At 45.4% G+C, this 19,390-nt stretch overlaps 1 protein-coding gene across 2 annotated transcripts in view; it reads right to left on the minus strand.

The window, feature by feature from the left end:
* Window positions 1–858: 858 nt before the first annotated feature.
* CEP57 (centrosomal protein 57) overlaps window positions 859–19,390 on the minus strand; it is a 29,814-nt gene continuing 11,282 nt past the window's right edge. The window contains exons 3-11 of one of the 2 annotated variants that reach the window (XM_063127152.1): window positions 18,739–18,918; window positions 14,941–15,062; window positions 13,696–13,812; window positions 11,114–11,191; window positions 9,717–9,830; window positions 8,701–8,781; window positions 7,021–7,244; window positions 2,778–2,922; window positions 859–1,846 (exon numbers count right to left, since the gene is read on the minus strand). In XM_063127152.1, coding sequence (XP_062983222.1) covers window positions 1,628–1,846; window positions 2,778–2,922; window positions 7,021–7,244; window positions 8,701–8,781; window positions 9,717–9,830; window positions 11,114–11,191; window positions 13,696–13,812; window positions 14,941–15,062; window positions 18,739–18,918 — 1,280 coding nt within the window. In that variant the 3' untranslated portion in view covers window positions 859–1,627. Of the gene's footprint in view, window positions 1,847–2,777; window positions 2,923–7,020; window positions 7,245–8,700; window positions 8,782–9,716; window positions 9,831–11,113; window positions 11,192–13,695; window positions 13,813–14,940; window positions 15,063–18,702; window positions 18,919–19,390 lie in introns of both variants that reach the window. The other variant, XM_063127151.1, reaches the window with a different exon arrangement.

The following is a 19,390-nucleotide window of genomic DNA, read 5'->3' on the forward strand; positions in this document are numbered from 1 at the left end:
TCATTTATGGGGATTATGAATAATCTGCCCCTTCCTTTTGCAACCCTGGGTATCGACTCAGAATGTCTATATTCAAAGTGAACAAAACAAGGCAGCTCTAACTCCTTCTACCTATTCTGTCCTGTCCCTTGTCCTCCTGCAGCCCACCTGGAGACCTGCCGCCAACACGGACACCTGAGCTGCATGGCAAATAAGCCACAGTAGCCCGGGCGACCCCATTATCTGCTTCAGCAGGCCATGCCAAGGGGCTGAGCCGGCTTGTTCAGCTTGCAAGGCGACAGCTGCCATGCCAGTAGTACCTTACGTCAATCCTTGATGCAATCTGCTCTTCAACATGTGTTAAAACAGATGTTACAGCAGAACTCAAACGGACGTTCAAGAGCAATGTTATATTGGACGTTTCCACCTGATATGTTCAATTAGTAAGATGCCTTTATTGGATTCCAATCAAACCTCAAAAAGCACAGGCAATTCTGAGTCGTGTCTGTACATTCCAATCATTGGAAAGCCTTTCCATTATTAATGTAATAAATAATAATTGTGTGCGTGTTGTGAGGGGGGAGGGGTTTGCATGTAAAAATGTTGAGTACCATGGCCGCCAACCAGATCTCGTCCAGTGAAAAATAGTTTCAAGTTAAAAACAAGCTGCCTGTAGAAGACCAGCATGATCTGAAGTGTTATTTAAAAAACAAAACACGCACGTTGCTCTTCTGCAAAGAGAATACACAGAGCGATGGCTCTTTGGTCCAAATGGCTATTCGGTTCCATTCTAAAACCACATTATTAAGATTTCACAGGGAAAACTTTAGAAGAAGCATCCTTAATGGTAAACGGAGGTGTGTTGTTGTTGTTTTAAAAAAAGGCCACATTATTTGATGGAATGTCAAAGAGACTGCTAATTTGCTTGCTGCTTTCCGAAACTTCCACGTTTCAAAATGGAAGGATCTTTCCGACAGCAGCTGAACTGGCAATATGCAGAGTCCTCCATACAAAAGTTTTTGTTTTGTTTGTTTTTAAAAAATGCAAAAAGCCGTCTCGGACAAACAACGCATTTTAAAAGAGTTGAAAGGAGGTACAAACTACCATTGCTTGAGGGCGTGTCTTTTATGCCACTGGTGTCTTAGGCAAAAGACCGTGCAGGTTTGTGAAGCGGGTCAAAATCCTGCCAGAGACAAAGATGCTTCCCCCGTGCGCTGCCTTCACCTCTTTGCAAAAACAAAACTCACAACAACAACAAACCACTATTGCTTGTCGCCAGCCTTAGAACAGTGAGTCACCCCAGGTGAGCGAAACAATTCATCATTGCCTGAGGCAAAATTGCAGAATGGGGATTAGGTTTCAGAGCCAAACAGTCATTGACAGTCACCTAAAGGGATTGTTAATGCAGTCAAATAATAATAGGGTTGTCTTATTTCCACCCCTCCCTGTCTTATTTCCACCCCTCCCTGCTCCCCCCATCCATCAGGATTAGGACCATTATGTGACCGGGCCTACAGGTAGTTTACAAAATGTCTCTTTAGAAAGTGCAGCTATGGACATAGTCTTTCGCTCGGCAGGCAAAACCAGCTGGGATAGAGCCGGAGCGAGAGAAAAAAGTGCAAGCAAAAAAACCACACAGCAAAACGCCTCAGTAGTCCCAATGGACGTCATCTTTCTGAAGAGAGGTCTGTATGCTTTTCATTTCCCTCAGCAACTGCAGGCTCTTCTTGCCCCGCTCACCAAGTTTCCCCTTCAGGTTGGGGTTTTTCGCCTTTACGGCTGCGGGCGCCATTTTCCCTTCACCACCTTTGCTCGACTCACGGGTACAACACTGCTTGGCCTTCTCTTCCTTCTTGTGTCTCTCCAGCTAGAAGGAAAACAGGAAAGAAAGAAAAACAACCAGGCATTGAAGAATGGTCTACTCGTAAAACATTCTTCCCTCTTCTCAGGCCTAATGTCTGCCACTCACATCCAATCTCTTTAACTAGGGTGGCCATAGGAAAAGGAGGACAGGACTCCTGTATCTTTAACAGTTGCATAGAAAAGGGAATTTCAGCAGGTGTCATTTGTATGCATGCAGCACCTGGTGAAATTTCCTCTTCATCACAACAGTTAAAGCTGCAGGAGCTATACTGTGACCAGATTTAAAAGAAGGCAGGGCACCTGCAGCTTTAACTGGTGTGATGAAGAGGGAATTTCACCAGGTTCTCCATAAATACAAATGACACCTGCTGAAATTCCCTTTGCAATACAACTGTTAAAGATACAGGAGCCCTGTCCTCCTTTTCATATGGTCACCCTACTTTAACCAATCCGCTTCATGGGATGACCCCACTGGGTTCTAGTATTTCGAGAGAGAGGGAGAAAAATGTCTCCCTATCCACATTCTCCACAACATGCATAATTTTGTACACTTCTCTCAGGTCTCCCCTTAGCCTCCTTTTTTCCAAGCTAAACAATCCCAGCTGTTGTAACCTTCCCTGGCAATGATGAGAAAGAAGAAGAAGACGAACGGCAGCTGTGACAATGCTGGTGAGATAGTGGAGCCAGAAGGGAGCCCACGGAAGGCGTCTTTCCTAAGGACCCTCAAACCACCCCAGAGCCGGCACTGCATTTCAGAACTGTTTGGCCCACCATTAAAGCCTCCACATGGCTTAACTCTGATAGAACGCTCCACTTCGGCTTATCGTCTAAACAGGACATCTGCAATTCCATCTCATCTCAGTGAGCAACTTGAGGGAAAGCGTCCCAATCCATTGTTTCACAGACGCCCGGATACAGCCAGCAAGGGAACTCACCCGAGCCCGATGCCTCTGGACCCTCGTGATTTGTTCAGCCTTGGCTTCCATCCTTTTCACCAGCATTTCCAGCTCCTTTTCCAGGTCGTCCCTCAAAGCAATCGTCGGAGCATCGTGGATGAGTTTTGCCAGATGCTGGTGATCACTTAAAACACAATTGAAAAATTGGGGGGGGGGGGGGGGAGGACAGAAAAACGCTTATCTCATTTAATATGCATTTTGCGCAGAAACATTTTGCTAGCAGGGAAATATCTGAATTAAGAATCTAGGGTTGTTGAATCAATTAAATATATAAATTAACCCATCGTCTGCCTTTTAACTAAGTAAAAATAAACAGAACGGCATGTCGTCAAACATCATGCCTTTGTGAGAGACAGAAGGAGTTGTAAAATTGTCTTTATTGATTTAATGGTAGATTATGGTACCTTGAACATCAGGCAGAACCGTCTTAAGCGACCTTGCAAGGGGCAGGGTGGGGAGGGAAGCCGCAGGACGGCCACCACTTCCAAAACCCCACCAGCTTAACCTGCGGCACAGTGGACTTAATTTTTTTTTCACTGTTGCCAGCGAGGTTTCTTCCCTCCCTCCCACCAACTATATTATTAATTATTATTATTATTTCTTTCTCCCTCATGGCGGTTTTTCTAGACAAACATGACGGACTTTGCCAAGTCATGCTGTCTTTTACTTTTACAGATTCAGAATTTCCTGACAACTGAGCATGTTTTAAGCATGGCTGCTTTCTGGATGTTGGTGTGGATATTATTATTATTATTATTATTATTATTATTATTATTATTATTATTTCTTTCTCGCCCATGGCGGTTTTTGTAGATGTACTTGACAGGCTTTGCCAAGTCATACTGTCTTTTACAAATTCAAGAATTTCCTGACAATTGAGCATGTTTTAATTATGACTGGTGGATGTATTTTGGTAGGCCAAGTTTCTGAAAGTTTTCTGTATATTTTTTTGATGTGATGCTGGGGACTGATATTATTATGACTATTATTATTATTACTACTACTACTACTATTATTACTACTATTATTATTACTACTACTACTATTTGCATTTGTATCCTGCCTTTTTCCTCCAAGGAACTCAAAGCGGTGTACATAATCCTCCTCCTCTCCATGTTTATCCTCACAACAACCATCCTGTGAGGTAGTTTTGGCTGAGAGTTTGTGACTGGCCCAAAGTCACCCAGTGGGTTTCCATGGCCGAGTGGGGACCTGGCTCTCCCGGCTCCCAGTCCGACACTTTCGCCACCACACCACACTGGAAGGAAAATACGTGTGTCAGCAAGCAAGGGGGCTGATTTTGGGGCCTGCTAAAAGAACAGAGGGACAATCCAAGACCACCTCTGCTCTTGGCGTGGTTCAAGGCCTACAACTGTCGGGAACACAGCTGGGGGTAAATCCGTATCTGTGGAGCTTTCCGCAGGCATACTGGGGGCTTCCCTAGCAGACACGCCTCCCCGTCCATGCCACTGCTGCTCTTCCCCACCGACGGAGGGGCCCTTCCGCACACCCCATTCAATCGCCCTCCCCAGACAGTAGCCCATGTGAGCTGGGATTGTGCTCTTACTTCAAATTTCCTCGTACAGTAACACACTAGAAGGAGCATCATCTCTCACCGCCCCCGCCCCATGGCCCCAACACACACAGCAAAAGGAGCAGTGACTTAAGCTCTCGGCCTCAATGATTAAAACTGACCACCCGAGATTTAATTAACTAAAGCATTGGCAGACCGACAGATTAAACCACTTAAAAGCTTGCAGCCTTATTAAAATTCAGGGGTTGAACTTAACGCAAGGTAAACATCGTTTTTCTATTCGAAGGCTGTGATCCTAAGCACTTTCCCTTGAGAGTCAGTCCCATTAAACAAAGGAGCACTTAGTTCTGAGTAAACAGGCATAGGATTGCGATGGAAAAGTGGGAATGATGTTGCCCATCACTTTTCTGTCGGCATTTTTCAACTCCCCACAGCAAAAGGGAGGGTCAGCGCGAGCCAAAGAGATGATGAAATGGGCAAACTCCCCAACTGATGCTCGGAACAGAAAACATTCTTGTACATGTTGATGTCTTGTCTTTTCTTTCTTTCTTTTAACATATTTTTAATAGATTTTCAACAGTATTATAAACACAGGGTTGGATCCAGACTTAGCCATACTTGGCGCAAACCCAATGAAATCAAAGGGACTTAATTTAGTTGTCGTTAACTTAAGTCCCCATTGATTTCAACAGGTCTACTTGAAGTTTGATTAAGTTTGGATCTCACTGGATTCCAGGATCCCAATTAATAGAGTATGTCACTGTGCATCTGCAGAATGTGTTTCCATCATCAGATTTATTTACCGTATTTCTTCGATTGTAAGACGCCATCGATTCTAAGGCGCACACTAATTTCAGTACCACCAACAGGAAAAAAAAAGCTTTGATTCTAAGAAAAAATAAATTTCTTAGAATATCTTTTATGAGTAGAATTTCTTAGAAATTTCTTAGAAAGAGCTGGGTTTTGGTGCCACTGGGCTGGGAGGGGCTTAGGGGTAAGCAAAAAACCAGGCGCTTACCCTCCCAGCTCCTCTTTGCTCGCATGGCTCGTGGCTGCTGCAGGAGCTTCCTCTTTTGGAGGCCTGCCTGCACGAGGAGGAGAGAGACGACTGGAGCTGGAGCTGCCACGTGAGAGCAGCTTCAGCGGAGCAGCACTTCTTTAGCCTCTGGGCACAGGTTTTTCCACGGGCGTGAGGAGTTCCAGGCGGGACGCGCGCTTCCCAGCGCGGCGGCTGGGGGGGACCCAGTGCTTGCGGGGGGTGAGCCTCCTGACTCTTGGAGCCGTGTGTCTTCCCGGCGCGGCTGACGAGGGCCGGAGCTGCATGGGGCGCACTGTAGGCCCCAATCAGCCTGCAAAGCAATCTTAAAAAGCCCTGCTTGCTCAGCTTTCTAAAAGCAATAAAGCTAGAGAGAATGGATGTTTCAGACCCTTTTTTAATAGGATAGAGTCTTTTTGCATCTACCATATTGCTTCGATTCTAAGACGCACTCCATTTTTAGAGCTGTTTATTTAGGGAGAAAAGTGCGTCTTCGAATCGAAGAAATACGGTATTCATTTATTTAATCATTTGTATCCTGCCCTATATCACAAGGAACTCAGGGCGGCGTACAGATAAAATCATACAAACAATAAATATACACAGCTAAAAACAGGGATGTAGAATTTCAGGCCCAGGGGCCAAATACCACCCACCTGGGTTGCCAAGCCAGCTATCCCGGGCTCCCCAAATGGCCCCACCCCTTTTCTCCCCAATGATTTCCTGGTTTCTTGGGTTTTGTGCAATTTCCCCCCATACTGAAAAGGGTGAGAAATGCCTCTCCTGGTATTCTGCCCCTGCCCCTTTGGCCGCACCCATAACTGGAATGTGGCCCCCGAGACCTTCTATGAAACAGTATTCGGCCCTCACGCTGACAGCACTTCAACACCCTTGGTTAGTTTCCGGGCAAATTATAAAGTGTTGGTTATTACCTTTAAAGCCCTACATGGTTTGGGTCCAGGTTACCTGCGGGATCGCCGTCTCCCGTACAATCCGCCCCGCACACTCAGGTCCTCTGGGAAGAATTTACTCCAGTCAACAAAAACAAGGTGACATCTATTACCCAGAGGACCTTTTCCTCTGCCACTCCCAGACTGTGGAATGGCCTGCTGGGAGAGATTCGTCGACTTAACAGTCTTCTGGATTTTAAGAAAGCCATAAAGACTGATCTCTTCTGGCAGGCCTACCCAGTTGAATTTTAAGATGCCTTTTAATAATGTGCTGCGTTTAATAATGTATTAATTTTATATGTTTTAATCAATTATATGTATTTTATGGTGTTTGCATTTGTGTTGTACCCCGCCTCGATCCAGAGGGGGAGGCGGGTAACAAATAAATAAATAAATATATTATTATTATTATTATTATTATTATTATTATTCCAGACCTCAAGACATTAGTGATCAAGAGATAACAGGCATGCTTCCCCAGCACTTCTCTGTTTAGAACACTAAGGTTGTAACCCTATGCGCACTTTCCTGGGAGAAAGCCGGATCAAACACATTGGGCCTGGCTTCCAACTCGACGCGAATCGGTCTGGCCAAGCACAACCTGCCCTCGCGCTCGGAGCCCTTGAAGCACGCACCCCAGTGCCACCAAAATCGAACCCGCGCAACAGAGCACGCGCAAGAGCCCCGAGGGCTTTGACTCACAAACTCATCTGGCCCAGTTCGTCTTGCAGCGTCAGCAGCACCTCGGAGAGGTCTCCCTGGGACGAAACGGTAGACCCGGAGGACCTGCGGCCGCCTCGGTTCGCCTGCTGAGTCATCGGGACGTCGCTGACCACGCGGTCGTTGCAAAGGGCTTTCGAGTGGTGCTTCATGAGGTGCAGCACGTGCTGGACGTTGGCTCCAACCGAGTGGCTGGGACTAGTGGACTAAAGGCAATGATAGAGAAGTGGTGAAGAGCATGAAGGGCTACGCGGGAAACTGAACACTGACTACGGATGCACATATTTTTTTAAAAAAACGATGTGAACATCAGTACATACAAATCGGCTTTATAATGACACTGAACACTGATTCAACTAGGCCAGGGGTAGGCGTTGTGCCCATGGGTACCAGTGCGGCCTTAGATACTTTTGCTGGTGCTCACCAAAAGCGGCCTCTGCCCTTGCCTTTATTTTTATTTTTTAAATGGATTTCCTTACCAGCAGCCGGGACCACTTCAAAGCCATTGAAGGCCACCCAGTGCTGCCATCTTCATTTCCCCTGAGTGACTTTGTTTTTTATTATTATTTTTAGACTACTAAATAAAAACAAACAAATATAACAATTTAACATACCATACATAGAAAAAAAAATCAGATACATAACAGATTACTTGAATATATAAATGTTAACATATAATACTTTATCCATAACATAATCCAACAAGTGCTTCCCCCTTCCATTCGGGATCATTCCTGTTTCCAAAATCTTAACGCCTCGCGTTAAGTGGTTTCCCACTTCCCTTAGAGAACACAAATGTTAGGAACTGTTTCCAAATTTCATCAAATTCGTTCGTTTTTGCTATACCTCTTCTTCCTTTAATGTTACACGTCAATGTATCATTGATAGCAATATCCCATACTTCTTTATACCATTCTTCAATACAATAATCACCTTGAATCTTCCAGTTCCTAGCTACAATTAACCTTGCTGCAGTCAGCAAATTTGTTATCAATTCCTTAGTTTCTTTTTTACACTTTAAATCTTCAAATAGTGAAAGTAATGCTACTCTCGGTGTCTCTTCTATCTTCATTCCAACCCCTGAGTGACTTTGGGGGCCCCGGTGGAGCTCCGAAACTTTCTTAGGAAATGAAGATGATGAGCAGCTACAGGCCAATGCTTTAGAAACATAAGAAGCTGCTTCAGACGGCGTCAGACCCTTCGGCCATCTTGCCCAGTCTTGTCGACACTGACTGGCAGCTGCTGCCAGTCAGCGTTGACAATACTGGGCTAGATTCTTTCCTGCCCTACCTGGAGATGCCGGTGATTGAGCAGACAACGTTCTGCATGCAAAGCAGAAAAAGTGGCCAACACCCCTCCCCCGGAAAAAGGAACGCCTGTCACTTCTGTCTGGAAAGCAACACCTCCCATGGCAGCCATTTTGTGGTGGTGCCCACAAGAGTTTCTCAAATGGTCAAATGTGCCCACGGGCCCAAAAAGGTTTGCCTGCTCCTGACCTAAGGCTCAGTACTGCCTACCGGAATTGGAAGCATCTCTCTGAAGTCGTGATTTCCCAGCTCCAGCATCTAGTGCCCCAAAGTTGGTTCGGGCCTGGCGTCCTGCCTCTGAACCCAGAGTTCCCACCGAGCCATCGGGAGCTCGAGTAGTGGTTGGCCGCCTTACCTTTCCAGCTACAAACGGCACATCACCCAGTTGCAACCTGTAGTGGGGCTGGGCGTGGAAGTGGGGCATCCCAGAGTCGTTCTAAAGGGGAGAAAAAGAAACGGGCTTGGGCAAACTCCACTTACACACTCGACGCACAAAGCTGGTAAGTAAACGGGATCATTCAGTCAGTCTCTCTCACGCTCATACACATTTGGACGCGGGCCATCCTGCTGACGTAAAAACAGCCTCAATAACAGGATGAAACGTCCATCTAGTCCAGCATTCGGTTCCTAGCAGCAACCAGACATGTATATCCAGGTGCCCAAAGCCAGGCACGATGGCCACGCCAGCTACTATTAGTGGTTCCCTCCACTATTCAGTACCAAGAGGTGTCCCTGAGCAAGGAAGCTCCCTCTGGCTACCATGACGAATAGGGCTACAAATAGGCCAGAGTATGTTACTGTGATCCGTACTGCCTGCCTCCTGCTATCCAGGTTCAGGCAAATGTATTGGTTTTGACCTTTACGGCGCAACCCTATTCATGTTTAGAGAGAAGAAAGCTGATCCTGGTCGCCTTCCCCCTTATGGTGCCCACCGTGTGTTCTGTACTGCAACTCCCATTATCCCTGTTCACAGGCCATGCTGGCTGTGGCCGATGGGAACTGCAGCCCAAAACATCTGGATGGCACCAAGCTGACGAAGGCTGGTTCACTGCTGCGACAGAATCGTGTTTTCGACGATAACTGTTGTTGCTGGTTTTGTATTTTTCAAACGTGTGTTCCTTGCATAATATTTTGTATGGATTGTAACTTGTGAGCTGCTTTGGATTTGCCTTCAGATAAGGAGAAGCGGCTATTAATAACAACAAGAGCAACATGAAAGCAGACAGTGATGGACCTATGACACGAAGCTGTCTGCAGTACAACCCTTTGCAGATCTACTCAGAAGTCAATCCCACTGAATTCCATGGGGCCCATTCCCAGGGAAGCACTTGCAAAACGGCACCCTCGCTCATTTGAACATTGGCAATTTACCTTCTCCAGATGCTTTGCTTTCTTCTTCTTCTTCGCTTTCGACGGCACTGACGCGGGCGCTTGCTGTGTTTGTGCCTGCAGCAACTTTCTGTTTTTCTCCAACCCACTCTGAAGCTGCCAAAGATAGCCGGGGAATTATTAGTTTTCCTTCTTTAATTCAAAATGGTAGGTGTCAGCTGGGGACATGCCAACCCAGATGCAGCCCTCAGCTTGTCAACATCACAATCGTGAATTCAACCCCAGCAACGTTTGGAGAAGACAAGCCACAGTGGGATTCCAGAGGTTGGAGCTCCTCAGCCATTTCATCTTCCAAAAATGCATCTCAGACCCCAGTTGGGGGGGAAAATGGCTTATGGGGGGGGCACAAGAGAACAGCTGCAGGCAAGAGAAGGCTTAAAGCATCCCTGACACCTTTTTCTCCCCTCCAATCTACACCTTCCCCCTGCTTCTGGGTTCCCAGATCTCTTTCTTCCCACCCAGCCTCAATCAAAAGTCTGGCTGGACCATGAATGGTACGAGCCTCATTTGGGAGTACTTTAGATTAGCTGTCCCCCACCCAGATGTGCTGAACTAAAACTCCTATCATTCCCAACTACCATGGCCATGTCAGCTGGGAATGATGGGAGTTGTAGTCCACACACCTGGAGGGCACCAGGTTGTGGCAGGCTGATTATCCAGACATAATAGCAAAAGTCCTGTTTCGTTGTAGTCCAGCACATCTAGAGGCTGCTGGGTTGGGGAAGGCTAGAACTAGGGTTGTCCATCGCGGGGAAATCCAACCGTTTGGGGGCCTGGTGGATCCCACAGCAGACCCCGGCTCGGCTCGCATTTGTGAGCCAAGCTGCGCCAATACTTCCCGAAATCCAAGAACGTTACCGGAAGGGGGGGATTTGCGCAAATTCTCCAGACAATTTGTGCAAAATTGCAGCTGTAAATGGCCTAATTCGCTCACTATTTATGGACGAAATTCTGTGCAGATCTTGCGCAAACCTCCCCTCCACCCCTGGAAAAGCCCGTGAGTTCACCAGACTTGTTCCATGCTGAGTTGGATCAGATTGTGGACAATCGAGCCAGAGTCCGGGGAGCTGAGACGGCAAAAAAACGACGATCTCCACCCTAAAATGGATCCCTCCAACACAACCCTATCTAGAACAAACTCTTAACCCTTCCGAAGGATTCTTCACCATGAGTGTGGTCCACTTGTCACCTGGCTTCCACACCCATGGCAAGCTTTCTAATCACTCCACCCGCGTCCCCTTCTTCCATGTTTCTGCAAGGATGCCTGGGCCTCAAAACAAGCCATGCTATTCTGCTAGTCCTCATTGATCCTCATTCCTCAAAACGGGCAGGAGCCATGCCCTCTACAGAATAACAGCGACCACATCAGCCGGGCTTACCTCGGCAGCTTTTTCCTGCACCAGTTTCCGCGCGTGTTCTTCCTCTTGGAGCTTTTCTTCCAGCTCTTTCATTTTTTTCTAATTTAAACAAAACGAAAAGCAGAAGCAAAATACTGCTATCGTTCGAGAGCCTCCAAATTCGCTGGACTACGACTCTGCTTGGCAGGGGGGTGGGGTGGGATTCTGGGAGAAAATTATATAAACGTGAGTAAATATAATTTACTCCCCCCCATTAAGTTGCATAAAGATTGTCAATGATGCCCGCGATGATCGAAAGCCCTGAACTCGGAAGTGTCTGATCATCCAATGCAAGGTGGGAGGAGCAGCGGAGGGGATCTTTGGCCTCCCTGTCCTCCTGCCTTCATTTTTTTGCTAGATGGGCATTTTGCCCATTTTTGCCCATCTAGCAATGGTGCTTTGGAGGAGGAGGAAAGGAGGCTGGAGAAGTCCTAGGATAGCTTGTATCCTGGGCTCTTCCCCTCCCCATCAAAATGCTGTCTTTTCCGCCTGTTCAAGGAGCTTTTCCAACCTCGGAGGGCACCTGGCACGGTTCTTTCTGCGATAGGGTCAGCTGGGGTGGATCCCCAGCTCCTTTCTGAGGCTGGAGCACTGTCTCCAACCTCAGAGGGAGGAACCCCAACTATCTATGGCCCTTCAGACAATGTCAAGGGGCCATAGGATTGCTCCCTTCCTCTAATTTTTAGCCTATGTTTCCTTGGGGCAGGATTTGGGCTTCTAAATGAAAATCTAAATGTAACACTCTTCAGTATGACTGTCACCTAAACTTCATTTAACCAATAAATTTTAATTAACTGATCAATCAATTAATTAAACTTTCATGTAAATAAGACAATGGGGGAGAAAGTATACATTTTAGGGCTTAGAACATGAACAAGCCAATCTATAAATTTAAAATAACAGAAACAGAATACTATAATATTTAGGCTGAAACCTATAGGTGCTTACCTGGAGGTAACTCCCATTGAAGTCAATGGGACTTACTTCTGTGTAGACATGCATGGAATTGTGCTGCCAGCTGTCTATCTGCAACTGGGATTTCAAACCATCTAATTTGTTCGCTTTTGCAAACTCCAAAGTTCTTTGCAGGGGAAAAAAGGGCCTGTACTCACTCTCTTCTGCCTTTAGTGGCTGGTGTTAACTCCTAGATGTTGTTAGACTCCAGTATGGTCAGCGGTCAAGGATGATGGGAGCTGTAGTCCAACAACTTCTGGAGGTCCAAAGTTCCGCACCCTACATTGCTTCTAATGGTATCTCATGGGCAGGAAAGGATAGCTTATGGTGCGGGAAAGGCATGGGAAGTATTTACATTCCAAGGAAGAAATAATCTTTCTAGTCTGCTGTTTCTACTGATTAAGAACAAGCTCCCAATTAAGAAAAACATTGCAACCCTAATATTCAGAGGTCAGTATTTCATTTGTTCATGCCTGATGCACCTCTGCTCCAAATTTCAGTATAAAAAACAAAAAAGGTAAGGACCTCCAAAAAGCCCTGCTGGATCAGGCCAAGGGCCATCTGGTTTAGGAGCCAGGCAGATGTTAGACTGAGGTCTACGTGTAGATGGCTGGGGCGATTTCGAGTCAATCAGCAAAGCTTTCTGACGCCCAATTGTCTGAAAATAGCAATAAATAGTCTCACACACACATTAGGTAGCTGAAGAAGAACACTTGTGGGGAAACCAAGAGTGGATTTATGGGTGAAAGGACTGGTGAGCTTGGTTCTGCTACTGATCATAAATGTCCAGGTTGAGCATGGGATCAGAGGCGCCCCATTCCTTGATTTTGCATCCATGCAACTGAGCCACAATTTTACACCTTGTTCAGGCAGGTGAACCTCAGGGTACTAGTAAACTGTAGATCCTGCGAGCCTGAAGTCTGCCCACCCTGGATCTAGTTCAGCAGCCTTTTTCCAACAGCGGGCCACCAGCCAGACAATTCTGGGGCCTAATCTACACCAAGCAGGATATTGCACTATGAAAGGGGTATATAAAAGGGCAGGAGCCACAAGACTGCTTTATAGTGGTACTGAAGTGCGCTGACAACTGTTGGGGCCCATTGACACAGACCATATACCGCTTTCATAGTGTTTTTAAAGTGCAATATCCTGCTTGGTGTGGCTCCTGTCTTTTATATACCGCTTCCATACCACTTCCACGGTGCTATTTTCCTGCTTGGTGTAGGTGAGGCCTGGGAAGCCCATAAGTAGGGCAACAAGCCCCTCACCTGTTGCTTAACTCTCTTGCCATCACAAGTCGACTTGACTACATCCCATACCCACGTACCTGGGAATGAGCGCCAGGACTGCCCTGTTTGAAGTCCCCCACACACTGTGAAACAGGGATGGGCAACTTGTGGCCCTCCAGAAGCTTGGGTTTGCCACTTCCATAATCCCTCACCATTGGCTCTGCTGCCTAATGCCGATGGGAGTTGTAGTCCAAAACACCTGGAGGGCCACAAGCTGCCCACCCCAGTCGTAACAGGACGAGGGCTAAACGACTAGAAGAATTCTCAGCCTCCACGATGAATCCAAACCTGACCCCAGATGCTGAAGGAACAGGGACTCACTTCTGCAAGGGATTGCATCGCTGTAAGCCTGGCATATTCTTTCTCCAGCAGATCCAGCCTCTCCAGTTTAGATTTCACGTGGGACTGGTCGAGGATCCTCTCTTTTTCTAACGTGGCCTGGGACGAGACGGGAGAAAAGCAAAACTCTTTGTAGCACAGAGGGAGAAAAGTAATGATGGTAAGAGCTTTGCCTGCTGAATGATGGCCCCGCCTCCTTTGCTGTTGGCTCCACCCCTTTTTGTCTTCAGCCCCACCCATCACTGGAATGCAGCCCCCCCCCCCCCCGAGAGCTTCTCCAAAAGGGAATTCAGCCCCGGGCTGGAAGAGGTTCTGCACTCTCCCATAAGTTGACATAAAGCAGATATGTTACAGTTCTTGGCAAATCATGTGAGATACTGGTTCCCCTCCATTCAGCACTGGTTAGGCCTCATCTTGAGTATTGCGTCCAGTTCTGGGCTCCACACTTCAAGAAGGAAGCAGACAAGCTGGAGCATGTTCAGAGGAGGGCAATGAGGATGATCAGGGGTCTGGAAACAAAGCCCTATGAGGAGAGACTGAAAGAACTGGGCATGTTTAGCCTGGAGAAGAGAAGGCTGAGGGGAGACACGATAGCACTCTTGAAATACTTGAAAGGTTGTCACACAGAGGAGGGCCAGGATCTCTTCTCGATTATCCCAGAGTGCAGGACATGGAATAATGGGCTCAAGTTACAGGAAGCCAGATTCCGGTTGGACATCAGGAAAAACCTCCTGACTGTTAGAGCAATACAACAATGGAACCCATGACTAGGGAAGTTGTGGGCTCTTCCACACTAGAGGCCTTCAAGAGGCAGCTGGACAACCACCTGTCAGGTATGCTTTAAGGTGGATTCCTGCAAGAGCAGGGGGTTGAACTCAATGGCCCTTTCAACTCTACTATTCCATGATTATATGAATGTTTTTATGATCTCAAGAACTTTTTTTATTAATCTTTTCTCTTTTTATTGTGAATTTAACAAAACAAAACGAAACAAAACAAATTGTGAAAAGAAAAATGAAAAATAACAGGAAACTACATGCACAGAAATATCAATATTCGATTAAGTACAACGTTCTTTGAAAAATGGCAGGGGAAGATTATGCATAAATTTCAAGAAATTAGACCAAATACGCATATTATCTCCAGATCTGGACGAAACCATTCAGCCCCAAGAGTCCTCCTAGCTTGCCAGCGTGAACAAGGCAAATGACACCAAAGCTGTCTTACCTGTTTCTCTAAGACGGTCGTCTTTTCGAGTTCCGCCTGTGCTATCATCTGCTTCATGTACTCCAGCTGCTTTTCCAGGAGGCCGCACCGCGTCTCGGCCCCCACCAGCTGAGACGCCAACTCTGAAGGCAACACACAGGAAGAGGACGTTAGCGGGTAGCCTGGCCAATTCCCAATCACTATAGGAAAAAGAGGCAACTAACTCTGGCGCTATGAAATGTCAAAAAGGTTTCTTTATTTTTCTATACGAAATATAAAACTGTTCTAAAAACTTAAAACCAAACTTGTACAACGCTCAACGTTTCGGATCTTGTGGATCCTTCGTCAGGAGCTGTACAACGAAATGAATTACTTTTCTAAGTAACTATACATTCGAAACCTTACAGATTTATTTATTTTTACAAGACCAAAGCCGTGTTCATTCTGTCTCCATCAGCAAACCGTTTGACTGCTGACGGAGACAGAATGAACACAACTGCGATCTTGTAAAAAAATATCTATAAGGTTTCGAATGTATAGTTACTTAGAAAAGTAATTCATTTTGTTGTACAGCTCCTGACGAAGGATCCACAAGATCCGAAACGTTGAGCGTTGTACAAGTTTGGTTTTAAGTTTTTAGAACATTTTTATATTTCGTATAGAAAAATAAAGAAACCTTTTTGACATTTCATAGCACCGGAGCTAGTTGCCTCTTTTTCCTATAGCTTTTTCGTGGTGCTTTCCCCCTCTTTTTTCACATTTTCCAATCACGCCAGACGGATGCAAGACCGCACATCCTTCCTCTCTAAATGGAAAAATCTGTCCTGGGCCTAGGCTGGTGAAGGTTCACGCTGCAAACGCAACACACAGTGGGTCCCGCAGGGACTATTCAGAGCATGCGCTAAGCATCCACAGGCATGGGATAAACTCTCCAAAGTTCTGATGGGCGGAGAGGAAAACTCTGAGGGACACCTGATGGAGCCCCAAGGAGACATCAAGAATCAGAAGGAATCCCACACCTACGCAGAGGAGATGCATGCCACATAATGGCTCAGTTCAGACAACACATTAGTCAATGCAGTGAGAAAACTCCACTTAACGGTTGAGTTTCTAGGGGGTACCTCCCCATACAACATGTTCTAACTCCACCACTGTGGGATACCGTGGAGTTAAGTAAAATCCATTGTGATGGTTGATTGACAGTTCCTCTGCCCTTTCTCCTCCCCCAGTCCTCCCGATGGTATGCCATTAGGCATTGCTACAAAAAAACAATCCCAGCAGCTCTCCTAGAGCGGCACTCCCTCCTTTCGCCGCTCTTGCCAGGGAACTCTGTAGCCAGTGGGAAAAGTCAACTCAACGTCCTGAGATCCTTGTGATATAGGGCACGATACAAATGTTTTAATAAATAAATAAATAAAACAAAACTCCACGGAGCCTGCCACTCAACACAAACATTGTGCAGGAACTCTCCTCTGCACAGTGTTGACATTCTGTGTGGAGTGTTTTCCAAAAAAACTCCACCATTTCATGGACTTTTCCCGCCAGACAATACATTTCTCAACAGTGGTGTAAAAACTCCACTGTGGAGTTTTAAAACCACCGTTGAGAAGCATGTTGTCCGAGCCAATGTCCAAAGTTGGACTATTTGAACCAACCAGGAACTGGCTGGCCTAGGAAGAGCAACAGCTGACCTCAATCGTGCACCAGCCTTAGCTTTATAAAGGGGGCCCCACGGAAACCTGTCTGTCAGTTCCACAGCAAGTATTGATCCAACTTTATTGAATAAGTCTTCAGCCCATTTCACACACAGTAAACACGTGTTAAAAACAAACAATAAATAAACTAATCATCATGAAACTAACTTATAAAAAGTCTAAAATTGATGTAGTAAAATATTTTAAAAGATAAAAGGCATATACCTTTTGATAAAATGAGTGTTTATGCTCCTATTGAGGCCCCACATGATTTAAAAGCTGTTCCATTGCTCATTTAATAGACTTTCCTTTTCCATTTTTCTAAAACTGGCCACCTTAACCGCAAAAGGGCAACGCTCTGAGTCACAAACTATTTAGATCCTCTAAGAGGAAATTTAGCTTGTCCTCAATTATCCAGTTTTTCATTCGCCCAAGAAATGGAGACAAATAATGTTCCCTACAACTGGAATATAACCAGCGTTTCCAGTAAAGAGTGGGTCAGATGTTCCACTTCAGATGCACCACATATACAAAGTCTGTCTTCTACTGGAATGCCCCAGAATCTTCTTTGTTGCACCATTGCGTCCATTTGCTTGAATCGGATGTGTAAAGGACATGTGTTGACCCCTTTTCATTGGGAAGAAGAGATATTTTTCTTCCCGAAATTGAGTTTTAGCCCTCACTAAGCATTGCATAGACCTTGTGTTTGACAGGGCAGCTACGTCCATCTGCGCTCTGGTATCCAGTACACTTAATTTAAAAACATTTCTTATATCAGAACTGAGAGCACTTTGAACCTCCACGTAACAATTTTGAGAAACTGTAAAACCAAGATTTTTCTGAGATTTTAACTGCCTGTTCATTTAGGCATTTCTTACGAAGCCTAGCTTCACTCCTTTGAACTAGCTTGAACCAATAATTAAATAACCTAAGGTGAATCAGGTCTGAAACTGTTCAGTTCTAACTGTATGAACCGGAGAGACTCTTGATACACCTAGAATCAAATGTAAAGAACATTTCTGGACCCTTTCAATTCCTATAATTTAAAAGCCTACTCAAAGTTTGAGCATAAGCAGTTGCTTTCAGCTCATTTCTGTTTGCTTGTAAAATCCAGGTTCCCGCAGATGAAAATACTATTCCCAAATAAGTAAAAGACCCCACCTGCTCTATTTCATTGGAGTCTAAAAACCACTTATATTGTTTCTTTTTCCTCGGCAAGTAAGAACAATGACGTAGACTGGGCTGCTTCTGGAACTGGAATATGTATTCTAATTCCATGAGGCTGCCTGTATGTATTCTAATTCCATGAGCAGTGTTCCTAACGATGGCAGAATCTGTCAATTTCAATTTTGCTCAGGCTCTCATTTTTCCAACCTTACATTTGTTTTTTCCCCATTTCTGTCTGCATGTTTCTTTTAAATGTTCACATGAAAAATCACATGCATTTTCACATAAAATTTTGCCTGACGTACCATTGTTGTATACACTTCCCCCAAAATACACATTGTTTACAAGCAATTTTGCCTGATTTATTTATTTATTTATTGCATTTATATTCCGCCCCATAGCTGAAGCTCAATGGGCGGTTTACAAAAGTTAAAAACAGTAAACATTAAAAACAAATATACAAAATTTAAAAACAGAAGAAGCCTAAAAACAACAGTATCCTTGTAAAAGCAGCTATTCTGGGGTCAATTAGAAACAAAGAAACTCAGCCCATGTTGTGAACTCCCTGAGAGAAGAGAAAGGTCTTAACCTGGCACCGAAAAGATAACAATGTTGGCGCCAGGCGGGCCTTGTCGGGGAGATCATTCCACAATTGGGGGGCCACCACTGAAAAGGCCCTCTCCCTTGTTGCCATGATGCGTTTTTGTGTGCCCTTCCCTCTGATAGGTGCATTTTTAGATGTATGTTTTGATTGGAAAACTGCATTGCAAAATCCAGAAGAGTGTAAACCTAGAAAACAAACTGCATTCTGGTTTGAGTATTGATGCAGGAAGTACAAATTAGGAGCGTTTGCATTCAAATGCAAAGCAAACAAATTTCTCCCCCTATTCCTGAGTGCACACACAAACACCCGTATGGTTACCATTTGTGGATGAGCGAAGGAGACACACCGGCATACCATCATTTTTCCTGGACACCTCCCACTTCGAATGCTCTCTTTCCAGCAGCTGCTCGCTCAGCACCTTCTTATAGTCCGAGGTCTCCCTGGTCAGGCTTTTCACACTCTCCTCTGCTTGAATCCTTTCCAGCTCTAACCGTCGAATTTTCTCCTGCAGGTTCTTCAGAGCCGAGAAGATAGCTAACGAGAAAAGAAGGCAAATGCAATTAGACCCGTGCACTAACAAGCTTGGGTGATGCAGCAGAGAGTGAAAGCTTGAGCCTGGCAAGACCCGAGTTCAAAGGGCGCTGAGCACTGAAGCTTACTAGGTGGTCTTGGACCAGTCACAATTCTATCCGGCAGGCCTATCCAGTGGAATTTTAGGATGTTTTCAGGATGTTTTAAAAATGTATACTATGTTTTTAATTCAATTTAATGTATTTTATTCTTATTGTTGTTCCTCATCTCGATCCAAATGAGGCGGGTAAGAAATAAAATGTATTATTATTATTATTATTATTATTATTATTATTATTATTATTAATCTCTACCTAGCCAAACTTCACAGGGGCAGTTGAGGAGACAACATAGGATGTGCTCACATACGCGGCTGGAGTTCCTTGGAGGAAGGACAGGTTACACATCTGCTAAAGGTGATGAGACGTTGGTTTTC

Source organism: Elgaria multicarinata, chromosome 5 (genome assembly GCF_023053635.1).
Source record: "Elgaria multicarinata webbii isolate HBS135686 ecotype San Diego chromosome 5, rElgMul1.1.pri, whole genome shotgun sequence".
Classification (NCBI taxonomy): domain Eukaryota; kingdom Metazoa; phylum Chordata; class Lepidosauria; order Squamata; family Anguidae; genus Elgaria; species Elgaria multicarinata.